The sequence below is a fragment of the Zingiber officinale genome, chromosome 2B (genome assembly GCF_018446385.1).
Source record: "Zingiber officinale cultivar Zhangliang chromosome 2B, Zo_v1.1, whole genome shotgun sequence".
NCBI classification, from domain to species: domain Eukaryota; kingdom Viridiplantae; phylum Streptophyta; class Magnoliopsida; order Zingiberales; family Zingiberaceae; genus Zingiber; species Zingiber officinale.
The window spans coordinates 64,249,165-64,273,820 of NC_055989.1; the positions used below are offsets into that span (position 1 = coordinate 64,249,165).

General features: G+C 33.9%; 2 protein-coding genes across 7 annotated transcripts; one reads left to right on the forward strand and one right to left on the reverse strand.

The window, feature by feature from the left end:
- Positions 1-3,305: 3,305 nt before the first annotated feature.
- Positions 3,306-20,815, reverse strand: LOC122045719. 4 transcript variants are annotated; one of them, XM_042606061.1, is made up of 16 exons: positions 20,398-20,812; positions 15,188-15,590; positions 14,896-15,073; positions 14,675-14,814; positions 13,658-14,139; positions 13,323-13,582; positions 12,133-12,233; positions 11,531-11,675; positions 11,387-11,455; positions 11,219-11,264; positions 9,634-10,070; positions 8,295-8,374; positions 6,771-6,906; positions 5,164-5,353; positions 3,987-4,069; positions 3,306-3,868 (listed from the first exon to the last, which is right to left on the reverse strand). In XM_042606061.1, exons 1-16 carry the CDS (start codon positions 20,495-20,497, stop codon positions 3,746-3,748), a joined length of 2,973 nt encoding a protein of 990 aa, XP_042461995.1. In that variant the 5' UTR covers positions 20,498-20,812; the 3' UTR covers positions 3,306-3,745. The 4 variants fall into 4 exon arrangements, 3 of the variants coding, with proteins under 3 accessions (XP_042461995.1, XP_042461994.1, XP_042461996.1); XM_042606060.1 differs by having other exon boundaries at positions 13,323-14,139; XM_042606062.1 differs by lacking the exon at positions 20,398-20,812 and having other exon boundaries at positions 13,323-14,139; positions 15,188-15,239; positions 15,308-15,430.
- A 697-nt stretch (positions 20,816-21,512) lies between these two features.
- LOC122045720 (protein MKS1-like) lies at positions 21,513-23,264 on the forward strand. Of its 3 annotated transcripts, none has more exons than XM_042606064.1 (4): positions 21,513-22,270; positions 22,379-22,627; positions 22,707-22,930; positions 23,074-23,264. In XM_042606064.1, the coding sequence occupies exon 1, from the start codon at positions 21,588-21,590 to the stop codon at positions 22,116-22,118; it is 531 nt and encodes a 176-aa protein (XP_042461998.1). In that variant the 5' UTR covers positions 21,513-21,587; the 3' UTR covers positions 22,119-22,270; positions 22,379-22,627; positions 22,707-22,930; positions 23,074-23,264. The 3 variants fall into 3 exon arrangements, with proteins under 3 accessions (XP_042461998.1, XP_042461999.1, XP_042461997.1); XM_042606065.1 differs by having other exon boundaries at positions 23,096-23,264; XM_042606063.1 differs by having other exon boundaries at positions 22,707-23,264.
- Positions 23,265-24,656: the final 1,392 nt, after the last annotated feature.

The following is a 24,656-nucleotide window of genomic DNA, read 5'->3' on the forward strand; positions in this document are numbered from 1 at the left end:
TTGGAGTCATGAAGTGATGCGTTGGACGTTGGGAGAGAAAGGTGCAGTTGTGCATTTTAAATCCAAATGAGGGTAATATGGAAATTTCGCCAGGGTTAAAGAGCTAAAACAAATAAACTAGTTTCGTCAAGTATTAGAACAAATTTATACTGACACGAGGATTGAATGTAAATATTTAAGTTTACATAAGGATTTAATGGTAATTTTCTATCTATATATCCATATCGATATGTTAATCACTCCTTAAATATATGAAGCAATATCTAGATTAGGTGGAAACTAACATAATTAAAATTATTAATATTTGAGTTTGACTTTAAAAAATATATATGATATTCAAATTCAATTCAAAATATAGATAATTCTGGTTCGACCTCGGTTCAAAATAAAATTCAAGTTTGAGTTCTACTCGAATTCAAATATAAATTTAATCATATTTTAATTAAAATTATATAAAAAATAATGAGTTCAATTCGAGTTTGGACTTATGAATAATCGAATAAAATATTATACATTCCAATTCAACTCAAAAGAATTATTGAACATGTTTGAGTTCAGTTTCAATTCAATAATTTCAATTACAAATTAAATATTTTTCGAATCGGATCAAAAAACTCATGATCATATTTGATTTGTTTGCACCTAATCTCGATAAATAAATACTCCGACAAGTTGGATATGATGATAAAACATCAAAAGATAAACGACAAATTTTCAAAAAGTGCACTTAAAGTTTAGTTTTGTCCAAAAGTACAGTCAAGTTTCATTCTTCTCAAAAGCCCGCTTGATTCCAATTTTACATCTCTAACAACTACCAAAGGCACACTTGATTCCAAGTTTCATTCTTCAAGTTTAATTTTAATGTGATTTATTCTAACTTTTATATATTTATTAGATAAATCTGAATCCAAATAAATCCTCGTTTATTATTTTAAGCCACTATCAATCATACTCAATTATTTAAAATTTTCATAACACTGTGATGTTGACCTTCACTAACAACACAATAATATCAATATTTAAGTTATGGTGCTAATTTATGAAGACTAGCACCAACTTAATTTTTATTTGTTATTATTATTAATAAAATTATTTTTTATTAATTTTATTTTATTATTCTTTTATAATTAGATATTAAAAATAGAAGATATTAAAAAATATATATTTTTGATATTTTATTAATTTTCTTTTATATATTTTTTAAATATTTTTATTAAAGTTTTAAATTTAAAATTTAAAATAAAAATACACAAATTTAGAGTATAGCTTAAATTAATTGTCGAAGAAGGAAAAGAGAGGAAAATTACGAAAGAGATTAAATATTAGATGCAAATCAAACTTGGATGTGCCTCGTAGATAAAACCAAACTTAAAGTGTGCCTTTGGAATTTACCCAAAGATAAATTAAAAAAAAGTATATTTTAAATGGAATGAATATTTTAAAAATATACTTTTGAGTATATAAAGTGCACTATGAATTTATTTAATAAATAAATAATTCAAACATACAGAAAAAAGTGAATTAAAGAACAAACTATATTAGGACATGCAATCCATAATGAAAAATTTAAGAACAGTGAAAAAAAATTTATTCTAGAATTATTGATTTTTTTTTTTCAAAATTAACCTTCAATATTAATAAAAATATCCTAATAAATCTAACAAATCTCAATCTGTCCCAACATAACCAACCAAAACTCGCAAAGGCTTTTTTGACTCACGATCACGAAAAATAGTAGGCGTTCAAGTTTTCAACATCATCGGCACTCGCAAAACTCTAGCGGCGTTCAAAGACATCCCATTTCATGAAGAATCTTAATGGCTTTCCACTCGGAAAGACGTCCCACTCGCGAAGAATCATAGTAGTGTTCGAAGGCGTCCCCCACTTGCAAAGGCGTTGCCCACTCGCCTTCTTCACAGGTATTTATTTAATTAACAGGACGATTTTGGGACTTGATTTTGTTTATCTAGCAAAAATTATTTATTTGATTGGTTTAGATTCTCTTCAAGGCTGATAATGAACTTTCACTTCTTTAGTCTTTTATTTGCTTTTGTTGTTATGAAAAAGTTTCTTACTGACTTTCTCACACGCATCTTCTTGATTTGAATGAAATCATTTTATTATAACATTTTATGGCAATGAAAAATAGTCCACATTCAATCAAAATGTTATAAAAATATTATGAGAAATAATTTAGAGGAGTGTAATTTAAATTTTATTAAGGATAAGTATTTTAGAGGTCAATATATGAATTAAAAATATTTTTGAGAAATGATTAAGAGTATTTAATAAGGGTAATATAGTAATTGTTAAATTAAACTATTAATTAAAACTTTCAAATAAATATATTTTTATTGTATTACTTAAAATTATGTTAAACAATATTAGATTATATTTTATTTTTATAATTATGATTATGTGATTATTTGATAATTATATAATTAAAATTATACATGATAACTTAAATTAAACCCTTAGGTTGATCGAACATATAACAATAGTTTAGAAAAGTTAAGCAAGTCAGATTTGTTCGGCAGGATGAAATTAGCTATCCAATTAGTTTAATTATTCATATTGTTTAGAAACATTAATTGATCTGAAGGTGTCCCAGTGAGGATGTCCTATTAGCTAGAAAATAATAAATTTATTATAATAAGATAGGAATCAATTCTTAGTCGGTGTGAAAAAAAACTCATTCCATCCTTTAATCATTTGATCAACTATAAATTAATTTTATAATTACCTTCCACATAATTTGATGATAGTTAAATCACTTTTTTACTGTAATTAATTGATCTAAGGAATTTTTTTATTCTATTGGTTAATAATATTTATAATAAAATTTGATGAAAATTTAAAATTATAAAGACTACACACTAGTTCAAAATGAATACCGCATCTTTAAAAGAAAATACAACTTTTATTAAAAAGTTAAAAATGGTAAAAAGAATAGAAAAGGAAACGTTTAGTCGTGATGAAGCCAATTGACCTTGGTAACACTTTGTTCACTCCCAATGCATATATGTATTTTAAAAATTACAAAAATAAATTCACCTCGTAGTTCTTAATTTGTATATTTATAAAAAAAAAAACATAGACACCGCAATTGCTACAATAACAGTGAAATAAAATATTCAAGCAAGCATTCCGCAACTCAAATCCAAAATATAAAAAACTCCCGTCAATCCAAAATCTTAAAAAAAAAATTAAATTTATTGTAAGTAACCGTATCCTGCATGATAAAAAGTTGATTCCACGATTCAAATCCACCATGACCACAATATTATACAGTAATAATCTTACCATTGCCCTAAAACTCCTCTTTATCATATTCATTTCATTAATGGCTGAAAAATGGTCGATATTCAACTTAAAGCCTATAAATACATCCCAAAACGTTAAGAAAATGAAACTTCTTAGTAGAGTGTGAGAAAACCCAGTTGGAAAGGATTAAGGAATAACTTTACAAACTGAGTCTGAAGACTTTACAAAAGGGACAACGAAGTTTTTCCTACATATACAGCTTCTTATCTGCTAGGATCAAGTTCATGTGGCTCAGGGACATGTACAGAACTCTAGTATCCACCCACCTTCCTTTCTGATTCATCTTTCGACTCATAGAGAACGTTGACACGCCAAAAAAAGGTCAACTGGTATTAAATTATATAATCTGCAATCCTGCTAACGATTTGTCGGATTGAACGAATTGAGGGCCGAGGCAACTAGGTGAAATTTTGAACCATAATCAAAAGGACTGCTTGCGTGCAGTCTCGTGTATATCAATCAGCAGTTCGCGTAATTCTGGAAAGACTGAAACGATTACCATTTCAAAGATACTGTACGCGAGCTGCTTAATGCATATGGTGGACTGCAAGTAAACATGGTCAGATGTGAGGGCGAGGTTAAAGGTACAAGTTCGCAGTCCCATAAGATAAATGGTTAACCACAAAGAAATGCACTCCCTATGCAACTGAGTTAAGACTTACCTGCAGAAAATAGTAGATATCCCTAGCACATCGTCGATATTGGTTTGATCCGATCAAGCTGACCAATGCAGTTGGAGCTCCGCCTGGCAACAAATTGCTTCTTGAGTAAAAATCATCAGGTATTTAAAAGTGCAATAAAATTAATCATAAACCTTTTTAATGAATAGATAGATTTTGATTATCATATTTCTAACAGCAAAGGTCATACATCCTTGTACACAAATGTGTGCCACATGAAATTCACTAAACTTTCAATTGGTTAAATTGTGATATTCGAAAAAATACCACAAGGATAGCACCCAACTCAGCTAAAACTATCCAGATATAATTTCAAGTGGTAGAAGAAATACATTCCTCAGGCCAAACCCTACTGGGGGAGGCACTTCTCGGCCATTTAGAAAGTATCACACAATCAACAAAAAGACCAGGAAGAACAATTTGAGATGAAAAGATCCAGATTATGCCTTGGCTATTTTAGGAAATAAATGAAATAGTCTCAGAAAGAAGTATGCAATTAACAAGAATAGCCTTATTGAAAGCTAAAATAAGAGATGAAAAAACAACATTGATTGTGATGAGAAAGTACAACAAAAATCTAAATCATAATCCCATTGTTAATCCTACCAAATAGTTTAAATAAGAATATCTTCATTGGAAACTTATAATATTACATATCATCCATTCTCTCAGTATTATGAGGGGGTTCCCTCGGGTTAGTCCCTGCCAAAGAGTTCAGTGCTTTGTTCCTGGCAAAGAAAAGTTGATTTTGAGCTTAAGTAACCCTTAACACCTTCACAACATGAATGAACCATGAGGCTACATAAAATCATCATCTTCGCTATCATCATCAAGTTATACTTGTTCCATAACGATTTAAGGAATTTATCCCTCCATTGAGCCTTATGCCTTATGCAAAGCTATATCATTAGCAATATCCAAATTTAAATATTTTTTTATTATATTGACCAGATAAAAAAATTCAGCATTGATAGATTAGCATTTTGACTTGAAGACTTTCGTTCAATGTTTTGATAATGAACAAAGATAACAAGAAAAGATCAAATAAATGTGGTCATGGGCATGCCAAAGAATGTGCATCAAATGGAAAAAGAAAGAAATGCCAACTAACAGAACAAGAATGCACACTTAATAAAGGACACGGAAAGAAATGACTCACCAAGTAGCATTTTCTTAATATCATCAGCCCTGCGAGCTGCCTCAAGCTGGGCCTGAAAAGAGCTTGAGCTATTGGCCTTACCACCACTCATCTTACTTTTACCCTGAGAAGGTTTCTGATCAAGCTCAAAATCATCCACCTCTTGTCTGCTCCCCAACTTGATTATGAATGTACCATTAGGCCAGAGAATCTGTTTGGAAAAAAAAACAAAGCGGGAACAAACTGTTGTTTATATGAAATCTAGAGGCAATAAACTAAAATAGACAATGCATGATATATTGTTGGTTTATGCTTTCCACTAAAATAACACATCAGTTTACAGGTTAACCAAACTGAACCCTCTGTAAAACTTGGATCTGATTAATTCATAAATATGTAACGTATAAAATGTATTCTTTCCTTGAATATAGCATTACATGAACTGTCACAGTGTCACTAAATTGAATCATTTTTTAAAAAAAAACAAGTAACTAACTGTAATTTTTGAAAAATGAACCTATTGCAAAACTGTCGAATAATTTCCTAACCTACTCTTCCTATTCACCCATGCTTTCTTTTTTGTTATTCTTCCTCAAAACACAGCCACCACATACTTACTCCCTGTTCGCCGCAGCTGCCATAGGAGTGCTGGAGGCAGCTGCATGTGACTGTCATTTGTCATTGCTTCTTGTCTGGTTGCTGCACAGAAGACCATTGTCCTTGCCATGGCAAGCAAACCCCTTTCCCCTCGCTGTGTTTCTTTAAGCCTTTCTTTCTTTTAGAACGACTTCAATATATTGAGTTTAATTTAATGCCTTAGAGGGGTAGATTTACATTTAATTGGTCGGATTTCACTTTTAATATATTTTCTTTCTTTTTAAAGTAAGATTTATGCTAAATTGTATTAAATCAAATTGAATCTCTTAAAAATGCCAACTCAGGTAAGAATCTTAACATTTTACAATTGAATCATAACTTATTATATGATATGAATCATATATTGTACAATTCTAACAATTATTATTTAAACTTAAAAAATCCTCATGTGACTAAAATAAGTGAATTTCTTTATGTACATCAAGGGGTATTATTCTACAACATTAAGGAGAATTTGATGAATATTTTAAGGAAATAGAAGGCCTAAGGCCTACACAAGATCTATGAGGAATTAAATATGAACGAAAACAGGGCACATATGAAGTAACAAAAGGGAGAAGGAGATCAAACTTCGAATAACATTAAGTCTCAATGAAATGAAATGATGTAGATAAAGTCCATTCCTTCATTTCCCAAGTCGAGTAAAGCTGTATTGAATACAATTCAATAAAATGATGCAGATAATCAATCAAATGAGCATTGACCAAGAAGAGTTGGAAAATGATCACAAGAGAATTCGCTGGAGTTATAGAATACTTATTCAAAAATATTAGGCTTGACCTGTTTTTATTTTTCTCTAAGAAATATAGGCTGTTAAATTAAACAAAGAAAACAAGTTCAAATCATTTTCCTCTATACCACAGGTATATATATATATATATATATATATATATATATATATATATATATATCTTCTTTTCCAAAATAAGCCAACTATAGTACAACATACTATTATTTATATAAATTCTTACATCTTGAACCCATCGAATTCCTTGAGCAATAACATTATCCCTCCTTAGCCAATGGATTTGTCTCAAAATCCAATCATCAATTGCATCTTCCATTATCAATTGCAAAATTTGTTTTGACATCCAGTACGCTTGTCTCCTGTAGGGGCAAAAACATTATGTCACATGCTAATAGTTAAACTTCAAAAAGATTGAAACATTATTCTCAATCCTGATTTAGCATGTTAGCAAAATTTCAAAAGCTTGATTAGAAAATTTGTTTAATAAATTTGACTGGCTGGCTTATATTAAAAGCTTAAGAGGTCAGCCTATGCAATTATATACTAGCTATAGTTGCCAAACTCATATGATTCATGATTTGTATCATATGATACATTATGACTTATGTAAAATGATATGATTCTTGTATGTGAACCAAAAATTGAAAAAAAAAAAAAACACAACAACAACAACAACAACAACAAGGCAATTCATTTTGATCTAAAATCTAACATTATATGATTCTAAAAAAAAGTTAAATCCGATAAATTAAAAGTAAATATAATCATCTAAGATATTAAATTAGCTGAAAGATATTAGAAATTAAATCAAAGTAATTATAAAAGAAGAAAGGAATAATTTTTAAGTGCACAATAAAGGTATAAAGGCAGAAAGTCTTGCCAATTGATCAAGAAGACGATTATATGACATGGAAGAAGGAAATTGTTATCATGTGGACATACAGACGCCAGCCAAGGTGAATTAACATGTGACAATGATCAAGAAGATCAAGTCTGGCCACATTGATACACATAACAATGAAAGCAAAACTGATGATGGCTTAGAAGTTAGAAGTCATGTCAAAGTTGTCTTATGCTCTTCCTTCACATAGAATGGTATATCGAATAACTATCTATAACCTTTAATAGAATTCCTGTCTTAATGATATTTATGTTATATTTTAATTAAAAATTTATATTAGCATTCAGTTAATTAATGCATAATTTATAAAACATCTAACAATTAATATTCTTATTACTTGTACTGATTTTACTTATAAGTAATATTATGGTTCATAATATTTTTATAGCAATATATATTAATATGTGTTGTATTAATATTTATGATTTAAAATGTTGAAAATATAAAGATAGATATTAATATGTTAAACTTTAATTATATTAATATCAATCATCCTGTTGAAGTGTGCCAAGTATCAGCAAGGTTAACTATCAAAACCATACCATTCCGACTCAATAGAGATACTTTAAACCTTAACCTTGATCCTGCACCTCGTAGACTTTTATGAATGATTATTCAATAATAAATTGTCAAATGCCTTTATTAAAGGGTACTTCTTAGGATGAATACTGATATGTTGAAACCTTACATTTCTCTTGTACATGTACATGACAAAGGTCGGCATGCTAAAATAGCATCTCAATTATTCTGAAATTTAAATATTACTATCATAGAAACCGAATCTGCACCAATTGAATTAAGCATCTTCAAGATATGATAAATGATTAATTACCATGTGAAACACACCTTAGCCAACCTCTTCTATTTAGCTGAAATATTTTGTCAACCAAATTCAATATCGGCACACTAACATTTGGTGGTGTCCACTGAAAAAAGAATCAGGAGAAAACATATGAGAATTAGTGAAACTTTTTCTTGAAAGGATGATCAGCATTGAAAAAAATAGAAAAAATACCGGTTAATCAATTAATCTAACACAATCCTTACATCAAGTTTCAAATTCAGTACAACATTTAAAATTGTTCATATCTAGCATAACCGTACTCTTTTATCTTAAGTATAGCACATGTTAAGGTTACATCTTCTACCTGTTAAATGCAGAGCTAATATGGCATCATGTCAAGTCAACAAATAGATTGTATGCATGTCAAAAAATCAAATCTTTCAAAAGTGAATTTTTTGTGTAATCTGATCTACGATTAAATTAGATCTAAACAAGGAGATTATATGTCCAGCATTTCAAGCTGACATACAGGTTTTCTGACATGCCATTATTTTAACGATTAGAAGATTAAAACTTAATATGTATTATATTTAAAACAAAATCAATATGAAAAATTTTAAACATTATATTAGATTTGAATTAAGGGTTGTGCTAGATTAATAAATTAACCAAAGAAAAAAAACATGGCCCACAGCTAGACAAAGGGATGTGCTTATCACTTTTATTTAAAAGACTAGGTTATGTTCATAACTTAATCAAATTTCCAAATTTTAAACTATACAATATTGATCAAATGAAGTTCAGTTTCTCTCTTCTCTGTTTTTAAACAATTGTGTTAAGCTCAAATGGTTGAGCATCAGTTTTTTAACAATATTACAAATTAAAGCTCAAGAAAGATTGCGATGAACTCAGTAGTGTGATTCTCAATGAGGGTTCTAATCCAAGAACCTAATCCAATAAGATTCTGATTTGAAACAAAGCTTGTAATCCAAAACATTCTATATACAGATATGTACAGTTGCTTTTACCAGCATGTGGTCAAAGCTTCAGTTTCATAGCTATTGTTACTGGGGAGCATGATTATGTCTTAGATTATTTACCTTAAAAGTTAACAGATTATATTGTACCTGGATTGTTAAGACTTCTTGTCACAATAAGTACATCTTCCCAAACCCATCTAAATAAAATGAAGTTTGGCACCAATCCTGTTTATATATTAGTTACATATGCATACTTTGGTTTTTTCCATGTATCTTTGGTTTGCCAGATGTCTTTGGCTTATGTTGCTAGAATTGCAGCTTCACAAAGCAACAAGATAATCATTATGTATAATGATTATTGGTATAAAGCAATGAACAAAAATTGATTCATTTGTTTGGAGAAGAAAAGAGTGAGTTGTACCTCAGATGGCATTCCAACTGGATCTTCAAAAGAATTGGCAGGTAGTAAGGTTTTCAAAGTATCTGAGCCAATCCTGTCAAACTTCTCTGAGCCTTGGCCCTGATGATATTCTATACTTGAATGAACTTTTGTGCGCTTGATAACACGAGGAGGAAAGCTTTTGGAGCTCAATTCGTTATCTGAATGCCATCCACTATTTGTTACAGTATCATCATCATGTCCCTCGTCCTCAGACAAGCTATGTGATGTTTCCATACTTCTAAATCTAGGCATTTGCTTACTCATGTCTTCTTGACTCCAGGTCAATGACAAGCTCTTGTCATCTAGTGAGGGAGAAACTACATAAGATGATGGTGGGCCAACAACTTTTCGCATGAGACCATCAGAAACCCCTTTGAACTGGCGAACTATATCATCCATTGCATCATCCACATTGACTGGCATAATGACATGAAAAAATTGACATGACTGGAAGAAGTGTCAACTAGAGGAGAAGTAAAGAGTCTGGAAGCCCCAATGATTTGGAATGATCAAATGGCAAATTTGGGCAATAAAATAAATTGCATACACAAGGGACAAGCTCAACATGTATGGGCTAATGAGATGTTAAGCTCAGTGCTTGAGATGAGAATGCCTTGTTAAACCTCCACTACTTGTAAATGCTTTCATTCCCTACTATAAGATGACAAATCTTTGTGAAAAAAAGAGAGTATTTAAATGGTCAAGCTTGTGACTGGATCATTAGTTACAAAGACAATTAGTTGTACTTATACCAACGGAATTCATTTGAAAAAAATCCTCTGTTATGGTGTCAACTTGGAACGATCACCAAGTTATCGAGATGTGTCTTGCATGTTGTGTTCTTGTTGTAGTGATGGGTGCTAAATCTATAGATGTGCATGAAGCACATCAGGGAAAAAGGATAATTCAAACCCTAATCAATAGGAGATCAGTATTCTCTCATTCAATGAACATTTAAGGTATGGTGTAGTCTCAAATCTCACCCTCAATGAATGCTAGAGAATATTGGGTTTTCTCTAACCAACCAACAAACAAACTATTGATAACCCATTATCTGATCCCATGTGCATAACTGGGTAATAGAGCTAAACATGGTTGATGATTTTAAACAATTTGAGATGCTCAGTTAGCAGCCCTTGTGAACATGACAAGAAGGAGCGTACAAAAATTCTCAGAAATATTAGTTTTAAAACAACATCAGTAGGTTCTCTTGTCTTCTTCCCAAGCCTACACTAGATGCCATCATAGGTTCTCTAGTCTTATTCATGGAAGAGTAGAAAAAATCTCTTAGCAACATAATAATCTCCAAAACATACACAGACTTGTATCAAATGTCCACAACAGAGAAAAGACAGCAGAAAATATTAAAAAGAACTTAACTTTTGGTTAATTAAGAAATACAAATCATTGTCATAAAGACACTAATCAAAGTTTCTATGTGTGAACTGGAACCTATAAAGAGTGATACTGAGAAGCAAGAAACACTGATTAAAACATTATCTTTCTAACGAGAATGAGAAAGGTAAAAGCTAACAAGTAAAGAAAATTTGAGATATGAACTTACCCGCCAAATTTTTCATCACTGATGAAGATTTTCCATAAGAGTAATTCTTCAAAAAGGAAAAATAAACAAAAAAGAGGATCAATATCTCAAAAGAAGCAGGTGTCAAAAGATTCAAAGCCTGTTCCATGTGTTTCTGAAACAAAAGGTACTGATTGTATTTATAGTTACCTTGGAAGAAACACTTAAAAAATCCCAAACTTCATGTCGCTCCGCAACATTAGCAATTGAAAGTAGATCCTGTAACAAGAAAAAGAAAAGTCTAAGAGAAGTGATCCAGACTAAAAGATTGCAAAGTTAAGTTGAAAAACATACTTGCAAATATTTGTCAAGAAGGATGCAACGTTGGTGCACAAAATAATCATCAATACTGGATGAAAGAAACCGTTTTGGAGGTAAATGTAATGAATAATTAGGTATATCCTTGAGTTGGCGGTGCAGCCGCTCAAAATTACGATATCTGTGATTCAAAAGGGAAAACATAAGGATAGCAAAAAAACATGGTTAAAATTAGGTCAATAACAATTTCTTTAAGAATTGACCTCTCTTTAATATACTATAAAGAAAGTTATACATTGTTCATTTGTCAAGGATTAGCAAACAATGAGCAGATAGAAACTGTCATGAAACAAAATTCATTTAATATTTACTTCAATTGACAAGGATTCCAGCAAATATAAAGAAAAATTACAGTTCTCCCTCCTTGATGAAATTCAAGGAACAGCAATGATGATAACACTTACTGGAGAACAAAAGGCTATACAAAGATGCAGCTTATGGACACAAACTATAATAAAATCAATTTGCAGAAAAAGAAGGCACCATAATTTTGAGAGATGAGAAATAAAACATCAGGAAAAAACTACTTAGCATTGTAATATTAGAATATATTTAGTTTGCAAGCGATTAAAGAATACCTTCTCTTCACAAACCATGTCTTGCCATCAGTATCAGTTACAGCAATTGAATAAACTGCAAAGGATTTTGAACCAATCTTTTCAAAATATGCCCCAACAACCTGCAAAAACATTATAAATGAAGTGTGAGGGGTACAAACACCAACAAAAAATATCTCATGTTCCCTGACTCGTGCATAATCGGGTGCCTAAACATGTGTCAGATAAATTTCCAATAGTACAAATAGATTATTGCATCCTTCTCAGAAGTAAATATGCACAATAATGCAGCGAAGATCTAATCCCCTAGACAAGTAGAAAAAGGAAATTTTGCGAGTAAAAGAGAGACTTATGGTTAAAAGAATAATCTAAAAATAGCAAAATAAATTCAATCAAAAAGAGATCTTTTTGCTCTTTACATAAAAATGTAATACAGTATCAAATGATCATTCCTACATGAAGCCTATTGGTGCAGCATAGGATAGGGAAAAGAATAGTGAAAGGAAATAAGATCGTGTATCTTAGTTAGCAATCTCACAATAAAGCCGCATGCCTCAGTTGGGCCAACTTGTAGAGAATCAAAGAGAAACTTCTAATAATTACAAACAGAAAGTTGCAATTGTTAAATATCTTCGACAATGATACTAAGACATTTACATATGCATTACAAGAAACCCAATCTATTACAATTCATGGAAAGTAGAATAAGTTTAATTAAAAATAAATATATTAATATGGGTCTCAAAACCAATTTCTTTAATTTAAAAAGTTTATTTAATTTGAACTAGTACCCTTTTGTAATACTCCCCCTAATAAGAAGAATTAAATTTGATGAAAGGAATTGAAATTGTCTTACTACATCACCATCTCCATATTGAAATGTACATTCCAACAAACAAGATGACACGAAAAAAATTGTTATGAGACATGAATTATCTGTGAATCATCATCCTTTCTAATGAAGAAGCTAACAAACACCATGACATAACTTGGAGGAAAGGGATCATTCATGCCAATTATAAAAAGTGGTTAAAGTGCCACGACTGCAAGCTAGATGTTGAGCCAATGTTGAACATTATCTTAGCATAAATTATCAAAGTCAAACAATAAAAAACTAGTCACATGGAATTTGACTTTCTAATAGTGAAAAACAAAATGAAGCAAAAAATCCTTGAGAAAGAAATGGTAATATTGCAATAAATAATATTCACCCGGCATTTAATTTTAGGAGTATGCGGGTATCCTTCCATGTGGGGAACCACTCTAGCACTTTCCTCATCTGTAAGTTTAGCACTATCTTGCCGATGGTTCTCCTTGGAACTATTACTCTCACCTTTTCTGTTTAGAAAATTTGTATCCATATCAGATGTACTGCTTGACCGTTTAAGTTGAATCTTATTACTAGTAACCAATTTGCCAGTATTTGTCTCATTCTGACAACTGAGGGACATCTCCATGCATTGCTTCTTCTCTGGATCATAGGAAATATGACACTCATTTTTTGCTATTCCATGCATTAAGTGAACCATATAGTTCTCGTCTATACCTTTGATACTATCACTCATGTTGGCCACTAATTCTTTCCCTGGACTTCCTGCTTGGGGAGTAGGAGTTACCAATCCTGAAGTAGCATTTACAGATCCCAGTAATGTCCCTGCTTTTATTAGGTTGGCAGTTTTCTTTTGATAGTTTCTGCCTTTAGTCCACATGTTATCCAGATTCTCAGGAGCAAGAACTTCAGTTCTCCTCTTTGTAGTAGCCTCCAGTGCCACAGCCCAATCTGCAGGACGAGATGGTAAATGGACAGAATTTTTTTGGGTACCCTGAAGAGAAACCTCTGTTGATTTTTCACCACCACTGTGAACTAATGCCGAGTGAGAGGAGAAGTTGGTTGACGTTTTCCTTGGCTCTGATTTACCATCTTGAGTATTCTGTCCTGAATCCTTATTCGAACTATCAGATTTGACCACCATATTACTGCTATCAGTATTGTTAAGAAACATGTATTCAATTAATTCATTGATATACCTGAAAAAAAATAGTAACACTAGTTAATCTTTTCCTTATGCAGAATAGATAGCAAACAACAACAAATCCCAATAATTCTTGGATTAAACAATCATACAACGCTGAAACTAAGTAGGAAATTAACACCATACAACATTCAATAATGCAAGTGAAGAAAATAAATTTCCAGTATCATTGGATTGTTTAACACTATTTAACCTTGTTCCACATGCAGAATAGTTAGCCAATAACACTAAATTCCAAGACTTATTGGCTTAAATGATTATATAAAACTGTGATTTCCTTAATAGAAAATTAACACCATACAACATCTTCCAACAATGCAAGAAAACAAACTTCCAACATTACTGGATTGTCTAACTATCATACCTAAAAAAAGGCAGTAACCCATAATGGAGACAATCAAAACTGTCAAGTTGATAGATAATTCCAATTCCAGCTTCTTAGTAAATTAATCAAACTTTTTCAAATAAAAGCTGTGGATGTTTGTCTTCACAATGCATTTACTGAAAATCTGTGAAATTGATTAGCTTACCCAGGGCTGGCAAACTTCAAAATAGGTTGCACGACCAAACAGGTCAACAACTCCCGACTGAAACAAGAGACCAATGGACATTGAGCTTCTTGTGGATTCAAGGATATAGCTAAAACTCCTCCAATAATGCGTTGAATTACCTAGACACTAAAACTAAATAAGCCAATGCCTCGTGATGCAGAAATATACATGAGATAGCATCTCTAACTTAATAATTGTACCTTGTATTCACTCTCTGGTGAAAATAAAGCAGGGTGAAGTTCATTGGACGCCATTAGATGATGCTTTAACTTTTCATCCCTTTCCTCTGAAGAAAGAGTTATCATAACATTCACACCTATCTCAGACTGCTTTTTCCTGTAGAGATCGAGTTGGTTCCCTATTAAGTCAACAAGATCCCTGAAAAGCAATAGAAGTATTGCATTAGCTGAACACATCTATAACCCAAAAAAAGAGAGAGAGAGAGAGAGAGAGAGAAATTGCTGGTGAATAGAAAATGTAACTCAAAAATACCTAGTTAACAAGTCAACAAGGTTCATCTCTTTAAGTCTTCCAGATATTTCACCTAGAACATCAAGTATTAAAGAGCGTATTAACTCCGGAGCCTCTTTATCAGGAGTTATAGATGAATACCAGAGATCTATGACAAAATCCTGTAGAATTTTGCTAATAAACTCATCAATGGCACTATCAATAAGAGGCGAATCAATTTTCTTCTTCCATCTTGAAGGGGTAACTACGGTAGAAAGATGAGAATCATCAAGTTGTAACTGCTTCTTTTCCAAATGAGATAAATATGTTGGCTTAGGAATTGGCCGCACCCTCCAACGGAGCTCAACCTCATATGAGAGAAAACGTAAGGTTGCTAGAATGAGAAAAGATAAGGGGATATTTGTCCACATAGATTTGCTAGTGTCTGTAGGAAAAAGAAAGCAGGATTCAAAAGTTGTCCACGATTTGAAATTTATACAAAATGAAAGAGAATTAATATACATATGTACGGAACATCAAAATCAGTTAAGTTTAATCATTTTAAATCCTTGAGTCATTGTCAGAAGCATCGGTTTTAATAGATAAATCTGATTTATGAATTAACAGGAATGTTTTATAGATAAACAAATAAAGAACTTTTGCTTCGTCATATGAGCTATTTGGCAAATTGACAGCTCATAAGGCATAACACTAAGAAAAAACCCTATACATGATTAATTACCATATTTTCTTGTTAATTAAAATAATGTAACTTCTGATTCTGAGTGATACAATAGCAGCTGCCCTGTTTGCATCTCTACTAAAAATACAAAAATTGACTTGTTGAATACAAACTTTGGCATGTTTAAATAACAAATAACCAAAATAAGATTTTAAGGCGGATGCTCCAATTTTATAAAAAAACAGATCGATGAGGTTATATTATCAGTTAAACTTAAAATGCGAAAGAAAGTTTTGTATGATGATCCATCAATAAATTTGCATATATCAATTATTTTAAATTGTTTAACTATTGACGGCATTTGATAATTAACTTGTACCTGCTACCTCAACAGGTGGGACATACGAAATAAGTAAAAAAGGCAAATAACTAAGGGTGCGTTTGGTTTGCACCATTTTCATTTTCATTTTCTGGAAAACGCGCGTTTTCTAGAAAATAGAAAACGACTTTTTGTCATTCTCTGTTTTTCTAGAAAATGATAGCCAATTTTTTAGAAAACGCGCGTTTTCCAGAAAACGCGCGTTTTCCAGAAAATGAAAATGGAAAACGCGCGTACCAAACGCCCCCTAAATTGTTTGCATCAATTAATCCTGAATTGTTCCACATCAAGTAATCAGGTAAATATAGAATGTCTATAAACAGGAACCTAGCAATAAGACTGACTACTTCAATCTAAGGGTATGCAGCTGTTATGGCCTTGGATTTGGATCGCATAATGGGACGGTTTACCGGCTGATCGGTGGAATCAATCTTTGTCTTCTTGGTTTTACCACCTTGACGACCTATGGTTGTAAGGATAATTTGAGGCTCATTGAGATTAGAGAACTACTTGATCTAGGAGGTTTGATTTTTTTTTTAAACTCAGTCATAATCTTTATTGCATTATTCTAGCAATTTAAATACAACTACTTGCGTTCTTTCCCGACAAAGGAAGAAAGAAAACACTGAATAAAAAGGTTTTATTCTTACTAACAATAAAAGATACTCAACTCAATCATACTAAAAATAAAAGATACTCGACTTAAATAAAAATCAATTACTATAGTTGAATCAATTCTCTTAATATGCACCCTTCTTTCTAAATTTATCGTGTGTGTATCTCTGGTATTTGGTGGGCTCCTGATGGGCTCACCTACGATCCATAGCATTACTCCCTCCTTGAAAAACGGGTTTGCCAGTAAACACAAATGATGGGTAATGTTCCCTGATAGCTACTGCATCTTTCCATGATCCGCATGATTTGAGGAGCGCGGGTGCCTGTGATCGCATAGAGGGAAATTTTAACATCCTCAACGTGGTCTTATTCATCAGAATCTTCTAATCCCTCAAGTTAGAAAAAACATTTGCAACGGTGAAGACGAGTGTAAAGTTCATCGCAATTAAAACAAAGGCCCTTGGCACGTCGTTCTTCCATTTCCTCCCTATTTAATCATTTGATAAATGGTGTGACAGTAGATTCAGATCGTTTAGAGCGGCGTTCATATAGACGGGCAAAAATCATAGCCAATGTGAGATCTTTTAGGTGATGAAGCTCGACTTCCACGGCAATGTGATCTTAGAGGCCACTAATGAATATTTGAACTTCTTATTTTGATGTTAAGGAACTCGCTCGTGTCGCCAATTGTTTGAACTTCCGCTGGTAGTCTTCCACAAATCCTGATTGTTGAAGTTTGGCAAGCTCACCCAATTTGTTGTAAGAATTGGTAGCCCAAACCTTATCTTTAAATTCCTCCCATTGAATATGAGGTAAATCACATTCTGATTTGATGAACCATAATTGGTCATCTCCGTCAAGATAGAACAAGGCTAGGCCAACTTTTTCTTCCTCCGGAGTGCGTTGATGGTGAAAAAAATGGTCACATCGATTGAGTCATCCCAAGGGATCAGACTGACCATCATAACATGAGAAATTCAGTTTCGAATACCATGGTATATATGGGGATCCCTCCTCATTGCCACGATACCCTTTCGAGCGGTGCCTTGTTGCTTTCTTCACCTGGATGATTATTGTGTGAGTGTAACTTAGAGAAACCTTTGGACAATTCCTCTAGTTGAGTGTGGATGAGTTGCTGCCGTTTTTCATTGGCAATTTTGTCATCCAAGCGTTATTGAAGTGCTCGTGAGTCACCCATTACAACAAGCTCTGATACCAATTTGTTATGGCCCTTGGATTTGGATCGCGTGATAGGACGGTTTACCAACTGATCGGTGAAATCAATCTTTGTCTTCTTGGTTTTACGACCTTGACAACTTATGGTGGTAGGGATAATTTGAGGCTCGTTGGGATTAGAGAACCTCTCGATAGTTTGATTTCTTTTTGTAAACTCTAATCTTTATTGCATTATTCTAGCCATTTAAATACAACTACTTACATTCCTTCCCGACAAAGAAAGAAAGCAATGACGGAATAAGAAGGTTTTATTCTTACTAAAAATAAAAGATACTAGACTCAATCTACTGAAAATAAAAGATACTTAACTCAATCCTACTAAAAATAAAAGATACTCGACTTAAATAAAGTCAATTACTATAGCTGAATCAATTCTCTTAATATGCACCCTTCTTTCTAAATCTATCATGTGTGTATCTTTTGTATTTGATGGGCTCCAGATGGGCTTACCTACAGTCCATAACAGCAGCCCCCTTTAAGCGGAGAGATGAGATTTGCACCCAGAAGATTAGTTTGTAAGAAAGTTTTCATGCAAAGACACTTTGTTTGCAACAATGCAAATATTGGACATCAAAGTAAAAAACCGCAAAAGTCTAACTCCTACTGAATGAATTCCTTGGAGAGATTGGATATTAATATTTAATTAGAATAGCCACAAGTCCCAATCAATAGATTGCATACAAGAGTTTATCAAATGAATTCAAAATCAAATTAAATTGTACATATACTGATATGCAAGTTTCTTGATTCAACAAACACAGAAAGTAAGAGAGTAATTAGTCAATTTTAATCATAAAGCTACGAAATAAGAAAAACTGCATAAGTACATTAAAATTATACATATAATATGAAGCTAAGTCCAAAAGTTCCATCAACTACATGTTAATCATTTTTTTTTTGTTAATTATTAATAACTCTTGGCACATTGATGTAGTATGGAAACAGATAAAAGTAATGCAGAGGCCTAATACTGCTCTATGCAGCATAAGGGATAAAAAATTTATCATTAGCAAATAAATCATGGTACACAGAAAAAGAAAAGTTAAATACCGGAAATTTTATTATGCAAAGATGATTCAACATGAAAGAATCAGACCTTTTAAAGATTTTGACCAAACAGAGTAGGAAATAAATAATTCACAAAAAAAGGAAATAAACAATATAAATTAAACTTGTAGCAATACTTCCCTACACTCTAAGCCAAAGCATTAGAAACTTAAAGTCTTCCTTAAAAAATTATTCTCCTAGAGAGGAGAATCTACCTAAATAAACTATTACAAATCAAAAACACCAAATAAAACTAAAATCATATTTTGTAATCTCTCCCCACCAAGAAGAACTCAACTTTGTTGTGTAGGAGAACAAGATAATCAAAATCAAACTTTGAAATGCTGAGAATAGGTACGCAGCCCACAGTGAAGAGGTGCCTCTAAAAAAGATAAATCTAGCACTTATTGTTGCATCAAAATCGAACATCTGGGGAACAATGAGACAAAGTTAGTCTACTATCAATTATGCTCTCAATTTGGGGAGTCGATTTCACCACAACGAGAAGCGTATGTGGTCAAAGTTGCAGAAGCACAACCATGGTCAAATCATTAGACAAAGAGGAAGGCTTGAAGTCCATTGATACCAATAAGTTCTCTACATCACAAACTAGACTAATATTCAATCAACAAAGTCAATACCAAAAGCATTAATATCAATTTTCTCACAATAGATATGGACCAATGGAGAAATCATAGAGTTTCTAGACGAAGTTTTTATGAAAGCATTAAGGGGAAAATGCAATCAAGAACATAATCTTCTATTAATACTCCAAATATGTATATGTCCCTTTCAACAACTATTTTGTAAATTTTATTACCTGAAGCAATTTTTATCCCTATTTTTTGTCAGGGTCAAACTGAACATCAGCACGAGTCTCAAATATGCTCAACAAATCTCAAATGTACATACGGAAAGAAGGAAAATGGTAAGTAGATGTTTAATTTAGATTACTTTTGTTCCTATTTTGTAATTTGATTGTTTCCTAATTTATTTTAGATTCTTTAAAAGAGGTCTAATCCACATGCTAACACAAGTTTTGGGCTATTAGTTTATAGTGATATTTGAATTTTTTGCAGATGACCATGACTAGACTCCTGAGAATACAATAACAAGGCAATGGCTTCTCGATAGAAATCAACAGACTACAGTCCAAAAAGCATCTCTTTCTTGCCTCAATTCTAATCGCCGATCCTCCAACTGCTACACACAGGTCGTTCGTCCCACATCGCCAAAATCAGTAATGCCGTGTAAAAAAATGAAGGAAAATTAAGATAAAAATAGGTGGCATACGGGTCAAGAAGTAGGAGATGGCGAAGACGCAGATGCCCCAGCAGACGGTGCGAACCTTGGCCTCCTCGATCAGATCCTGCAGAGTCTCCATGGGCCTCATCGCAGCGCTCTATCACTGGATCTCCTTGCCCTATCCGAATAAGGAGCGATTCCTGACCTGTGGACTGGAGGCAAATCAACCGGCGATCGGTCGATCGATCGCCTCGCCTTACCAGTGCGGAGAGGCGGAGGGCCGGTAGAGGCAGTCGGAGTTTTCAGACCTAGAAGAAGAGACGGGGGAGGAAGGGAGAGGGGAAGGGCGTGGAAGCGTCGGTCTTCTTCCTTAGGAGGGGGGAGAAGAATGAGAAGGCGACCACGACTTGTTGGCTTGTTGCTCCACCTCCTCGCCTCTCTTCGTGTCGGGCTCTTTACGCTGTATCCCAGATACGACGTTGTATTACACGTAGCGGAAAACCGTTTTAACCTGCACGTTAAATAGTGCGATATGTTGAATAAATCAAATACGAGAAATATTCTTTTTAGTAAAAGAACAAAAATGTCCCCATTTAAATTAGGAAAGATTTTATTTATCATTATTTTTGCTGATTTCTTTAGTGATATAATTTTTTTCCTTTTGTATAATATTAATTACATCTATTAGATTAGATTGAGAGAGTCAATTAGGATAGAATTTTTTATTCTTAAAATAGATTTTAATTATATTTCGGTATATATATTTGTAATGATATAAATATTAACTCTGACAAAGTTGATTAACTTCAATGCTGTCATTGCACATGAAATTATAGCTGCATTTAAGTTTGTTTATTTATTTATCAAGCTTATTCAAATTTTTTTATTAAAATTTTATCAAATATTAATAAAAATTACTCTAATTTACAATTTTAGTAATTTTGAAGTTAGTTGTTTTTAAAATAATAGATGTCTTCTTAATTTATTTTTTTAAAAAATAAAACAAAAGACCAGCGTTTTTTAAATTTTTACTAATATTTTTAATTATTTTAGAAATTATCTGAATTTTTAATTATTGTCTTTTAGAAAATAGAAAATAAAAAAATAAAAACGTAAACTTCCACAAAACTTCCTCGCGCTTTCCTCCAACTTGCGGCTTGCACTCGTCGAAACTGCCTCCCAAATCCTTCCTTTATCGTCCCTCTTCTCTTCGATCGCCAGCCAGCCTCCTCCGATCCATGGATCCCTCCGACCTACGCCCGTCCCCGCGGCAGGAGATGCATCTCAAAGGCCCCCGCCCGTCGCCTCTCAGCCTCAAGGTCAGCAAAGACTCCCACACGATCAGGAAACCCCTCGCCGCGCCGCCGCCTCCCCACCGCGACCCGGTCATCATCTACTCCGTCTCCCCCAAGGTCATCCACGCCGACCCCAGCGAGTTCATGGCGCTCGTCCAGAAGCTGACCGGCCCGGACTCCGCGATCTCCCCCGCCGCCCGCATCGCTTCCTTCGAGAAATCCTCTCCGCCCGCGGATGTCGAGCCAGCGCTGTTCCCGGGGATCCTCTCTCCGATGCCCGCGGAGCTCCCGCCTATTTCGCCGAACCTCTTCTCGCCCTCGGCGTCCGATCCCATCTTCTCTCTGGGACTGAGTCCGGATTTCGCCGACAAGAATCCCAACGCCAATTGGGGCAGCAACCTCCTGACTAGCCCTAATTACATTCCTTCCCCCGGAGCCTTCTGGGAGCTCCTACACCAGTGCCCAGGTTTCTAGGCCATGAAAACAAGATTTCGAATTTTTTTTCCCCCAAATTGGAAACTGAGGAATCTGCCACAATGCAAAGGAGGAAGCCGCTGCTGCAGATTGGAATCGTCCATGGAGTTTGAGGGCTGCATCTCTTCCATTGACTCTGCCTTCTTGGCCAGGTAAAGCAATTGATCGCCTGCAATTTTTTTAAAAATACTCTCTGGCTTTCGTGATTGTCAAAATACCCACTGCAATTTCTCACTTGTCACTGTGATAATCTGGCTTAGGAATTACAAGATCTTCGATTTGGCATGGCAATGCCTACATGGATGATGATGGCATTCTCATTCGCCCCCGGGCACGGTGCGGCTCTAGCAGATTCTTCTATGCAGCGAGGGTTCGAATCTCAGAACCGAACAGTTAGGTTACTTGACCAAGCAGCTCGCGATTTCGGATTTACCCATTGAGAAGTTGCAGACAAGGAATCAAATAGACTAGATGAAGTTGCAGACAAGGAATCAAATAGAATAGAAAAGGTAATTATTGATAAATTCCATATTGATGCCATCTGATTCACTATCGATGGTTGAGTTGCTTTGATGCCATCTGATGCAGCATGAGCCTTGTTAAATGTGAGACCATGGAGCCACTCCTCGGCGACTAAACTAGACCATCCATTCGTCGCACGGGTGCTCAATGTTGGCACTTTGTAGGAAGAACTTCACAGGCCAAGGCTACTATCAACAACTCACACCGCGCATTTTCTTTTCCTTTTTAGAGTTTCAGCTTCACCCTGACCTATGGATGCCCTGATTTGAACACTCACAGTCTAATGACAGGTGAAGTTGTTAATATTACTACATTTTCGATAACTTTATATGTGGTTTTGTGGTATCCGGTGTTCATCCCTGGAATCTCTATAGAACTTTGCTTGCCTCAATTGCTATGTTATTTCTTGAGACAAATCTTTATCTTCACTCAGATTTTCACTTTATGCCATTCAGTCAGGAGCTGAAGTCATTTTCGCTATTTTGGTCAATAACAACAACCTTTGATGGCTTCATTACTTGCTCAGAATTTGGAACGCACTTGGAATGTGTCTCTCATTCTTTTAGCATCTTTTCATGTCATATTTCTGAAAGAATTTTTCTAATCAATCAAACAATTCAAATACAGGATCCTGTTGTAGATTTATATAGCAATTTGCGAAAACAGAATTATAACAACGGAAGCTAAATATTGTAAATCCTGATATGAATCGAGATTCGTCATCACTGCCTTCATGCCGCCGCTCAATCTGAAAAAGAAAGAAGACAAGATTTGCAGCGGCTGACGACAATTGTGTTTCTCCCTCCCATGGGATGAAAGATGAATCGATGCCTTAACCCTACGGAAACGGTAGGCTTTTAAATTAAATAACTTTTAATCTAAGTTCAAAAAGAATAGAAAAAACGGATTAATGGATTTCCATGCACATAATCCTATCTATTAAACCAAACTCATAATAATTCATCGATTAGATCACTTTATTGACAACACCGTGTGTTATAATCTTAACATGTAAGCCCACTAAACGAAGAAACAAAATCCAAGAACTTCACTCTTCGCAAGATCACACAGAGAATGTTGGATAATCTTATAGTCAGAGATAGAAGTAAAAGATCTGAATTTACAAAACACTAAATTCAGATTTATTTATTGAGTTGATCTGAGTTGATAATCCCATACGGTCAAGCAAGGAAGAAAGAGTTGTTTGGGATGACTGAGTTGGCTAGAAAACTGGGCCGCTTTGTATGCCCAAGTGCAGACTCCTGATTCTCAAGTGCAGACTCTTGACTGTCGAGTCTGAGTATCGAGTGCGAGTGCAGACTTTTGACTGCCAAGTCCGAGTACAAACTCCCAAGTGCAGACTCCTGAATATCGAGTCCAAGTGCAAATTCCCGACTGCTGAGTTCAAGTGTCGAGTCCGAGCACAGACTCCCGACTATCAACTCTCGACTCCAAGTGTCAAAAAGAAGATGTCAAGATCTGCTTTCAAGTAATTTTCTTAAAACAGATTCGTCCTCCTCTGGCTGTACTTTTGGTTATGATGGACGGTAGTTTCCCAAGATACAACGGTAGAACCACGTACACAACCAAGCACTAGTTGTTCGTAGTGAACTAAAAAAAAATCTGATTGCTATTATCGGCAAACCAGTGAGTGGAAATGCAAGACAGAGAGAATATTTGGGGAACGAAGGTGGATGGAGATTCTCTTCTTTGGTATAGCTTTCGCTTCTGCATCTCTCTCCTGCTCAAGAATATGGTCTCTTTATATAGGAGTATAATCCCTCATTTGTATTGAAAGCCGAGAAAAGGTTATTCAATGCCCAAGACTTAATAATAGCCGTCGACCCTCAATGGCCAGTCATTACTATCTGAGAGGTTACGAAATCATCATTAACAATACTTAATGCTTTCGTTACCCTCTTAAGCAACAAGCAAAAAAGAAATCATGTAGCAAAATGTTGGTTGTTATACTTGAGCAAATTTTGCCATGACTAATCCAATTTTCGTGCACGCAGG